Raw genomic sequence first — 11,126 nt, 5'->3', positions numbered from 1 at the left:
GGGAGCCCCTCCACCCCAGTTGCCGTACCCCAAGATGGCGGAGCGGAGGAGGAGGCGTCCTCCCCCGCCGGGCTCGGCGCCTTCTGATTGGCCCCCTCGCGCGCGGGGTCGCGCCCCGATTGGCCGCCTCCGCGGCTTCCCGGCGGCCTCCGCGGCGGCCGGGCCGGCGACGCGGTGGCTGAGGAGGGAAGATGGACGCAGGTGAGGAGCGGCCTGAGGGGGTCGGTGGCTGTGGGCTGGCGGGGCCTGCCATGGCGGGGGAGCCTCCCCAGGGCCGGCCTCTCTCGTCTTCGTCCCCCCCCCCCCGAAGGGCCTTCCGTCAGGGCCCGGACCTCCCGCCCTCACGACGGTCGGGGGAGGGGAAAGGGCAGGCCAGGCTTTGTGTCTGGGTGTGTGGGGGGGTCGCCATTCTGCTCCCCCCGCACCCCCTTTCCCGGCTGGGGGGGAATTCATTCATTCATTCAATCGTCTTTATAACAATAATAATAATGACGATGATAATGGCGTTTATTAATCGCTTACTATGGGCCGAGCACTGTTCTAAGCGCTGCGGGGATGCAAGGTGAGCAGGTTGGCCCAAGTGGGGCTCACAGGCCTCACCCCCATTTTACAGGTAATAATGGTGATGGTGGCATTTATTAAGCGCTTACCTTGTGCCAACACCCCCATTTTACAGGTAATAATAATGATGATGGTGGCATTTATTAACCGCTTACCTTGTGCCAAGCACTGTTTTAAGCGCTGCGGGGATGCAAGGTGAGCAGGTTGGCCCAAGTGGGGTTCACAGGCCTCACCCCCATTTTACAGAAAATAATGATGATGGCATTTATTAAGCGCTTACTATGGGCCGAGCACTGTTCTAAGCGCCGCGGGGATGCAGGGTGAGCAGGTTGGCCCAAGTGGGGCTCACAGGCCTCACCCCCATTTTACAGAAAATAATGATGATGGCATTTATTAAGCGCTCACTATGGGCCGATCACTGTTTTAAGCGCTGCGGGGATGCAGAGTGAGCAGGTTGGCCCACGTGGGGCTCACAGTCTTCACCCCCATTTTACAGATAATAATTATAATGATGATGGCATTTATTAAGCGCTCACTATGTGCCGAGCACTGTTCTAAGCGCTGCGGGGATGCAGGGTGAGCAGGTTGGCCCAAGTGGGGTTCACAGTCCTCACCCCCATTTTACAGATGATGATAATGATGATGGCGGCATTTATTAAGCGCTTACTATGTGCCGAGCACTGTTCTAAGCGCTACGGGGATGCAAGGTGATCAGGTTGTCCCAAGTGGGGCTCACAGTCCTCACCCCCATTTTACAGATGGTAATAATAACGATGATGGCATTTATTAAGCGCTTACTATGTGCCGAGCACTGTTCTAAGCGCTGCGGGGATGCAAAGTGAGCAGGTTGTCCCAAGTGGGGCTCACAGTCTTCACCCCCATTTTACAGGTAATAATTATAATGATGATGGCATTTATTAAGCGCTTACTATGTGCCGAGCACTGCTCTAAGCGCTGCGGGGATGCAAGGTGAGCAGGTTGTCCCACGTGGGGTTCACAGGCCTCACCCCCATTTTACAGGTAATAATGGTGATGGCGGCATTTATTAAGCTCTTACTATGTGCCGAGCACTGTTCTGAGCTCTGTGGGGATGCAGGGTGAGCAGGTTGTCCCAAGTGGGGCTCACAGTCCTCACCCCCATTTTACAGATGGTAATAATAACGATGATGGCATTTATTAAGCGCTTACTATGTGCCGAGCACTGTTCTAAGCGCTGCGGGGATGCAAAGTGAGCAGGTTGTCCCAAGTGGGGCTCACAGTCTTCACCCCCATTTTACAGGTAATAATTATAATGATGATGGCATTTATTAAGCGCTTACTATGTGCCGAGCACTGCTCTAAGCGCTGCGGGGATGCAAGGTGAGCAGGTTGTCCCACGTGGGGTTCACAGGCCTCACCCCCATTTTACAGGTAATAATGGTGATGGCGGCATTTATTAAGCTCTTACTATGTGCCGAGCACTGTTCTGAGCTCTGTGGGGATGCAGGGTGAGCAGGTTGTCCCAAGTGGGGCTCACAGTCCTCACCCCCATTTTACAGATGGTAATAATAACGATGATGGCATTTATTAAGCGCTTACTATGTGCCGAGCACTGTTCTAAGCGCTGCGGGGATGCAGGGTGAGCAGGTTGGCCCAAGTGGGGTTCACAGTCCTCACCCCCATTTTACAGATGATAATAATAATGGTGATGGCGGCATTTATTAAGTGCTTACTATGGGCCGAGCACTGTTCTAAGCGCTGCGGGGATGCAGGGTGAGCAGGTTGGCCCAAGTGGGGTTCACAGTCCTCGCCCCAATTTTACAGATAGTAATAATAATAATGATGATGGCATTTATCAAGCGCTTACTATGTGCTGAGCACTGTTCTAAGCGCTGCGGGGATGCAAGGTGATCAGGTTGTCCCACGTCGGGTTCACAGCCCTCACCCCGATTTTGCAGGTAATAATAATGATGATGGCATTTATTAAGCGCTTACTGTGTGCCGAGCACTGTTCTAAGCGCTGCGGGGATGCAAGGTGATCAGGTTGTCCCACGTGGGGCTCACAGTCCTCACCCCCATTTTACAGATAATAATAATGATGATGGTGGCATTTAGTAAGCACTTACTGTGTGCCAAGCACTGTTCTAAGCGCTGCAGGGATGCAAGGTGATCAAGTTGTCCCACGTGGGGCTCATAGGCCTCACCCCCATTTTACAGATAATAATAATGATGATGGTGGCATTTATTAAGCACTTACTGTGTGCCAAGCACTGTTCTAAGCGCTGCAGGGATGCAAGGTGATCAAGTTGTCCCACGTGGGGCTCATAGGCCTCACCCCCATTTTACAGATAATAATAATGATGATGGTGGCATTTATTAAGCACTTACTGTGTGCCGAGCACTGTTCGAAGCGCTGCGGGGATGCAAGGTGATCAGGTTGTCCCACGTGGGGCTCGCAGGCCTCACCCCCATTTTACAGATGAGGGAACTGAGGCCCAGAGAAGTGAAGTGACTTGCCCAAGGTCATACAGCAGACATGTGGCGGTGCTGGGATTAGAACCCATGACCTCTGGCTCCGAATCCTGGGCTCTTTCCACTTAGCCACACTGCTTCTCTGGGATAATAATGATCTCCCCCCTTAATAATAATAATAATAATGGCATTTATTAAGCGCTTACTATGTGCAAAGCAGTGTTCTAAGCGCTGGGGAGGTTACGATAATAATGTTGGTATTTAGCGCTTACTATTCATTCAGTTGTCTTTATTGAGCGCTTACTGTGTGCGGAGCACTGTCCTAAGCACTTGGGAAATACAGGTCGGCAACATATAGAGACAGTCCCTACCGAACAATAGGTGTGCCAAGCACTGTACTAAGCGCTGGGGGGGAGACAAGGTAATCAAGTTGTCCCACGGGGGGCTCACAGTCTTCATCCCCGTTTTACAGATGAGGGGACTGAGGCACAGAGAAGTGAGGTGACTTGCCCAAAGTCACACAGCTGACAAGTGGTGGAGCTGGGATTCGAACCCATGATCTCTGACTTCAAAGTCCGGCCTCTTTCCATTGAGCCACGCTGCCTTGCCTTCCTCTCCCCACAGCACTTTCGTATATTTGCACATATTTATTACTCTATTTGTACATATTTACTATTTATTTTTATTAATGATGGGTATAGAGCTATGATTTTATTTATTTTGATGGTATTGACGCCTGTCTACTTGTTTGGCTTTGTTGTATGTCTCCCCCTTCTAGACTGTGAGCCCATCGCTGGGTAGGGACCGTCTCTATAAGTTGCTGATTTGTACTCTCCCAAGAGCTTAGTCCAGTGCTCTGCACACAGTAAGCGCTCCGTAAATACGATTCAGTGAATGAATGAATAATGATGGGGTTTGTCATCATCATCATCATCAATCGTATTTATTGAGCGCTTACTGTGTGCAGAGCACTGTACTAAGCGCTTGGGAAGTACAAGTTGGCAACATATAGAGACAGTCCCTACCCAACAGTGGGCTCACAGTCTAAAAGGGGGAGACAGAGAACAAAACCAAACATACTAACAAAATAAAATAAAAAGCATTTACTACGCGCCTGGCACCTACTGAACCCTACGGTGGATCCGAGCCAATCAGATCGGACACGGTCCCTCTCCCATGCGGGGTTCACAGCCTCCCCATGGCGTGGGTCGTGGGTTCTAATCCCGGCTCTGCCACTTGTCTGCTGGGTGACTCTGGGCAAGTCACTTCATTTCTCTGGGCCTCAGTGACCTCATCTGTAAAATGGGGATGAAGACTGTGAGCCCCACGTGGTACAACCTGATTACCCTGTATCCACCCCTGTGCTTAGAACAGTGCTTGGCACATAGTAAGCTCTTAACGAATATCATCGACATTATTGTTTGACGAAGAAGGTGACTTAAGGTCCAGAGAAGGGAAGGGACTTGCCCCACGTCACACAGCGGACAAGTGGCAGAGCCCGGATTAGAATCCGTGACTTTCTGTTTCTCAAGCCCAGGCTTTGTCCACTACGGTACGTGCCGAGGTGGGGTGTGGGGAGGGGGTAATAATAATGTTAATAACGATGATGATGGTATTTGTTAAGCTCTTACTACGTGCCAAGCGCTGGGGTAGATACAGGGTAATCAGGTTGGCCCACCTGGCGCTCACAGTCTTAATCCCCATTTTCCAGATGAGGTAATTGAGGCACAGAGAAGTGAAGAGGTTTGGCCAAGGTCCCACAACAGAAAAGTGGTGGAGTCGGGATTAGAACTCACGTCTTCTTACTCCTAAGCCCGTGCTCTTTTCCTTCTGTGCACCTCCAAGGATGCCCGGCTGCTCAGTTCTTATTTCCCCGGGGGTGCAGCTTGTTGCTCTGAGATCCCACAGGAGGCCCAGGGTCGAGAATCTATGTACGTAAGCGCATAGTACAGTGCTCTGCACACAGTAAGCGCTTAATAAATATGACTGAATGAATGCATATTCATCGAAGGCCGGGAAAGGTCTTTTTTTTCCGTGAAAGTAGAACTTCTGGTCCCGCAGCCTCCTTCTCCCCTCTCTGCCCAAGCTGTAGCTCAGTGGTCAGGTTGTCGGCTGATTTAGGTGAGGCAGTGTGTTTTGGTGGATTTTTTTTTTTCCTAAACCAGTCCAGCCCCTGGTGTCTTTTCCATAGCCGAAATGAAGACGTCCCTTCATTTTCATTGTAGGATACGTGCTTCATCAGACTTGACTTGGTTTCCTTAACGATCACAATTTTCGTGGCATATTTTACCTTTGCCTTGTAATGTTTTTATAACCGATTAATGGTGTTTGTCGAGCACTTACTATAGGCAGAGATCTGAACTAAGCTCTTGGGAGAGTGCCATACAACAGAATTAGCAGACATTTCCTGCCCATGACACGTTTACGGTCTAGAGTTTGCATGGTATTCTTCATATGCCAGGCTGATAGCCCTTGTGTGCGGGTCAAAGGGCCAGCAGGAAACTGTATCCCAAACCTAAAGGGATTCTAAATGTGAGAATATTTGTAGCCTATCCAACTATCTTTCGGTCTTCATTTATTCTTTCAATCATATTTATTGAGCACTTACTGTGTGCAGAGCACTGTACTAAGTGCTTGGGAAGTACAAGTTGGCAACATATAGACAGTCCCTACCCAACAGTGGGCTTACAGTCTAGAAGGGGGAGACAGACAACAAAACAGAACATGTTAGCAAAATGAAATTTTTGGTAACTTTTTTGGTCTTGGTAACAAGAGTGATGTAGTGCAAGTTCTCGTAATGGTGCTGGGATCAATAGTATAGTACAAAAAAAATTGGTATTTAAGTGCTTTGTGCCAGGCGCTGTTCTAATAATAATATTATCTTGTAGATACAAGATAAGTTGGACACAGTCCCTGTTCCACATAGTTCTGTTCCACAGTCTTAATCCGCATTTTACTGTAAGGTCTAGGCCATTCTGCTTCTCTAGCAAAAGGGTTGCTAGACAGTCAGTACAAATTCTATAAGTTAAATGATACAAATTCCTGTCACTGAAACCACTCAGAATGAGCATTTTATACTGGAACGCTTGGACTTGAAGGGGTTTGCTTTTCACGCTGTCGTTCCCCTCATTCTTAACACTTTTACTGATGAACTAACTTTTTTTCATTTATTAGTATGTGACCACTGTACTAAGCATTTTACCTACAATTGGCATGCTCAAGTCAGCTGTCTTACAGGTAGACAGCAAAAGTAGGCAAAGAGACTGGCAGAGTAACTTCTACCTCTGCTGTATTCAAAATTCAAAAGTTCCCTTTTTTTTTAGGGAGACTCATTTTTGGAAGTTTTCGGGTCCTGCATTTGCCCAGTGTTGTTTTCTTTTCATTCGCACCTGTAGGAAATTGCAGTGATTAGATGGTAAAAAGTTAAGAGCTTTATTTCTTCTCTCCCTTCTATTTTATGACCCTTTTGGTTCACCGTGGTCCGTAGTGTGGACAACTCCATCAGGAAATCTATTGGGTCCAGCCTTACATGTCCTCCTGCATGATGGTGTGTTTTCTTTCTCCTGGCAATTAGAGTATAAATTCATATAAAGAGTATTCTCTTCTCCACTCCATTATCTCTTTTCCCTCTTTTAAAGATTTGTAAGTGTGTATTTATAAGCAGAAAAAACAATCACAAGAATACTGTTTACCTAGCCAGAAGCAGCGTGGCTCAGTGGAAAGAGCCTGGGCTTTGGAGTCAGAGGTCATGGGTTCAAATCCCAGCTCTGCCAACTGTCAGCTGTGTGACTCTGGGCAAGTCACTTAACTTCTCTGGGCCTCAGTTACCTCATCTGTAAAATGGGGATTAAAATTGTGAGCCCCCAGTGGGACAACCTGCTCACCTTGTAACCTCCCCAGTGCTTAGAACAGTGCTTTGCACATAGTAAGCGCTTAACAAATACCAACATTATTATTATTACCTAGAGATGCTTTTGAAATACTCTAGCTGGTGGGCCATCTTCAAATATGAGTGAGGGTTGGAAAGGTTTTCCTATTTATACTTTGCAAGCCTTCTAGGAAATAGTTGATTAGAGCTGTAGTGTGCATTTACTTTTTCTTAAATTAGGTACAATTAACTGGAGTGTATAAGAATCTCAGCTTCTGAATGAACTTTCTGAAACATGAGAAACACAAGCACAGGGGTGGAATCAGTTTCAGGGGTGACTGGGCTACTGTAAAGGGAAGTCCAGATTTTCGCACACTAGTTGAGTAAAACCTACGTGATCGGTTATTAAGCTAGGGGTGGTCTCCAAACGTATCTAAAATAATTACTTTGGGGACTGTATTACAGACAGATTTTACACCTTAATGAAAGCAATCTGTTTTTTTCCCCTGAGTTTTAAAAAGGCACCCTTAAGTTGAAATTTTATCTGCGAAATGTCTGGTTTTTCAGAAAGTTTTGAATATAGATCGAAAATTGTGAAACTTTTTACTTGAAGCTTGACCTAGTCCAGCTCTTGGAGTTGTACTGATGTTTGGTGTACTCACATGATTCTAAATCTGGTTGGAGATAATTGGTACTAAAGGGTGAGATCAGGAAGGAGAACTGGTTTAGCATAGTCCTTGCTTGTCTGTGCATTTCTAGAATAGCCAATTGGTCTCATAGTAATGACTCCATTTAGGAAAATAAAGAAACCATAGACTACAAATCCGATGAATGCTGTTCTGTTTTCCACAGTGACCTTCAGGTCATGGATAGGGTATAGTCAGTGTGAGATCTAAACGGAAATCTCTAGGATATAAATCTCAGGAACATTCAAACTGCTTTTAAAAATACAGTTTTAGATTCATTCATTCATTCAGTCGTATTTATTGAGCGCTTACCGTGTGCAGAGCACTGGACTAAGCGCTTGGGAAGTACAAGTTGGCAACATATAGAGATGGTCCCTACCCAGCAGTGGGCTCACAGTCTAGGAGGGGGAGACAGAGAACAAAACAAAACGTATTAACAAAATAAAATAAATAGAATAAATGTGTACAAATAAAATAAATAATAGATTAACAGAAGCACGACTTTTTATAGTGAGGGTTTCTTTTTAGCTTTTATGCGTCTTTGTTCTGAAATGCAAAGTAATTGAACCCCGAGTGAAGACATCAGGATTGTGGTGGGCTGTTTCCCCACTTCACTAAATTTTTTTAATGTAATATTTAAGCACTTACTATGTTCCGGACAGTGTACTAAATGCCGGGGTAACTACAAGCCAGTCAAGTGGGACACGGTCCACATCCCACATGGGGCTCACAATCTTAACTGAGTCACAGAGAAGTTTAGTGACTTGGCCAAGGTCACACAGCGGTTAAGTGGGGGAGCAGGGATTAGAACCCGGGTCCTCTGACTCCCACGCCTGTGCTCTATCCACTAGGCAGCACTGCTTCTCTGGAGCATGAACCGTGAACTTGATTGTAAACGAGGTTAGCAAAGAAATCCCTACATCACCAAGCGCTTAATACAGTGCTCTGCACACTGTAAGCGCTCAATAAATATGATTGATGATGATGATCACCTGAGTGGGGATAATGGACAGCACAGCAAACAGGCTAGTCTAGGAAGGGACACCAGTGTGGGAGGCAGGGAAGGAGAGATCCCAGCCTGGCCAGGGAGGAGGAGGAGAAGGAGAGACTAGGAGGGAGAGATACCCAGGGAACCTTCGGGGCTCAACTCTACAACTCAGTTGGATCCCAGTGCTGGAGCCATCCCTCTCTCCAAGAGAGTGGTTTAGTAATTGTAGTATTTACTGAGTACCCACTGGATCAGTGCACAGCACCCAGCATTTAGGAAGTATGAAACAAAGCAACATGTTCCTGAGGAACTTAACGTCTGATGGGAGATACTAACGTAAAAGTACATACAAATGGAGCAGTCAAAGTAAATGAGTGAATAAACACATACAGTAGCTTCTTGACCTTGACAGATTGGTTTTCCCTCACAATTCCGCCTGTTGATGGTTGGGTACCACCATCACTTGCGTCTGCGGCGGTCGGCCCTGACCTCGCCCCCAGCACCTGCTGGCTGTCTGCCCACCTGCCAACAGCCGGAGCTGATGCTTCTTCAGTGGCCCCCTGGTTCATCCGGATGGCCGCCGGCTACAACTAACGCTTAATGTCCAACTGCCACTGGGCACAGAAGGTATTCATGGTTTCGTCACATATATGGGGGTGCTTCCTAATCAGGGCATAGTGGAACGAGCCCAGGCTTGGGATTCGGAGGATCTGGGTTCTAATCCCCGCACTCCCTGCTATGTGATGTCAGGCAAACCACTTAACCTCTCTGTGCCTCAGTTTCCTCTTCTGTAAAATAAGGATTAACTGGCTGTTCACCTTCCTACTTAGACTGGTGAGCTCCATGTGGGACAGGGACTGTGTCCTACCTGAATACCTTGTATTTACCTCAGCACTTAGTTCTGTGCTTGGCACACAGCATGTGTTTAGCTATCACTATTATAATTATTGTGATGTATTAGCAGTGATCCCTGTGAATACCAAGGGCTAATGAATAGAAAAGTGTTGAGGAGAGATATAAACTGGGGGAAGTTTACTGGGGGAGATGGGATTTTAGGAGCCTGTGGATAGAGCTGAGGACTGTTGGATTTAGGGAGATGGGGAGGCTGATGTAATAGTGTAGCCTCAGTATGACCAGAACTTGTACCAGGGTGGGTGCAGTTTGGAGAGGAAGGGGTGGATCCAGGAGATGAGGTGCAGGGCCATAATTTGGGAGGAGACTGGCTGTACAGGTTTGGAAGACAGTGAGGATTCAAGCTTCAGCCCACTGAAGCTGTGGGCTTTTGGGTTAGGGGATGGTGGGATGAGATGGAAAAGCTCAGAGTAGTGGGTTTAAGGGGAAAAGAAGTACTTCAGTTCACTTGAGTTTGAGTGGCTGCCATAAAATGGGTCCCTCCTGGGTGCTCCTGGCAGTAGCTGCTCTGTCAGTTCCATTCCTGTGGGAACAGGCTCAAATCTGCATTTTGGGGCACAGGAGATGCTTGCACGGCAACTGCCCCCTTCTCCCATGCTCTAGCTCCCCCAGCTAATCAGACATTTGCAGGTGGTCACCAGATGGTGACAGATCTGTCTTTTCTAGAAGAAAGCACTAGTGAGCTTTTGAGGATTTAATTAGGGTGCTTTAGTATCAAAATGCTAAATCCTTCCAAACTTTGATAAACTATCCCTTGTTTATTTGAAATTTTGCAGGAACTCATAGTAGAAATTCCAGGTTGACCCTGTCAGACCTGATTTCTCTAAGAAGACAAGGCTCCCTTGCTTTTCATTGTCCAGTTGGGATTGATAGTCCCTTGACTAGACTGCCATTTGGGGGCATAAATGAAAGTCATAAGCTCACTCTGGGCAGGGGATATATCTACCAACTCTGTTGTATTGTACTTTCCCAAGTGTTTAGTACAGTAAGCGCTCAATAAATACCATCGATTGATTGGTAGGTGACTGAGTAGTTTATATTAGCTGCAAATAAATTTTCTTTTACCGACCAATCGATCAGTCATATTAAGCGTTTACTGTGCAGAGAACTGTACTGAGCGCTTGTGAGAGTATAAGAGTTGGTAGACACTCTCCCTTCCCACAGTGAGCTTACAGTCTAGATAGGGAGACAGACACTAATATAAATAAATTACAGATGTGTACAAAATCATATTTAGTGAGCACTTTCTGTGTGTAGAGCACTGTACTAAGTGCTTGGGAGAGTACAATATGACAGAGTTGGTAGACATGTCCCCTGCCCCCAATGAGCTTACAGTCTAGATGAGGAGACAGACATTAGTATAAATAAATTACGGCTATGTACATAAATGGTATGGGGCTGAGGAAGGGGGTGAATAAAGGGTGCAAACAAATCCAAGCGCAAGGGTGATGCATGAGGGAGTGGGAGAAAATGAGGGTTTAGTTGGGGAAGGCCTCTTGGAGGAGATGTCTACCTTGGGGACGAGGCAAATTGAGTATGTGAAAGTGAAGGGGCACTTCACTGAAACTTCAACTACATCAGATTCTCTAGAGAAATCAGAAGACAGAGAGGAAAAATTCACGAAATTATGTGATCTGTTTCCTCAGTAGTGGAGGAAACC

The 11,126-nt window shown here is 46.8% G+C and overlaps 1 protein-coding gene across 2 annotated transcripts in view; it reads left to right on the top strand.

Moving 5' to 3' along the window:
* Positions 1-150: 150 nt before the first annotated feature.
* Positions 151-11,126, top strand: part of ATG4B (autophagy related 4B cysteine peptidase) — a 47,748-nt gene continuing 36,772 nt past the window's right edge. For both annotated transcript variants that reach the window (XM_038748826.1, XM_038748825.1), the window contains exon 1: positions 151-201. In XM_038748826.1, the coding sequence (XP_038604754.1) occupies positions 192-201 (10 nt within the window). In that variant the 5' untranslated portion in view covers positions 151-191. The remainder of the gene's footprint in view (positions 202-11,126) is intronic.

The sequence above is a fragment of the Tachyglossus aculeatus genome, chromosome 7 (genome assembly GCF_015852505.1).
Source record: "Tachyglossus aculeatus isolate mTacAcu1 chromosome 7, mTacAcu1.pri, whole genome shotgun sequence".
In the NCBI taxonomy this organism is placed as follows: domain Eukaryota; kingdom Metazoa; phylum Chordata; class Mammalia; order Monotremata; family Tachyglossidae; genus Tachyglossus; species Tachyglossus aculeatus.
The sequence above is the reverse complement of the archived record's forward strand: the minus strand, read 5'-3'. Positions and strand labels throughout refer to the sequence as shown.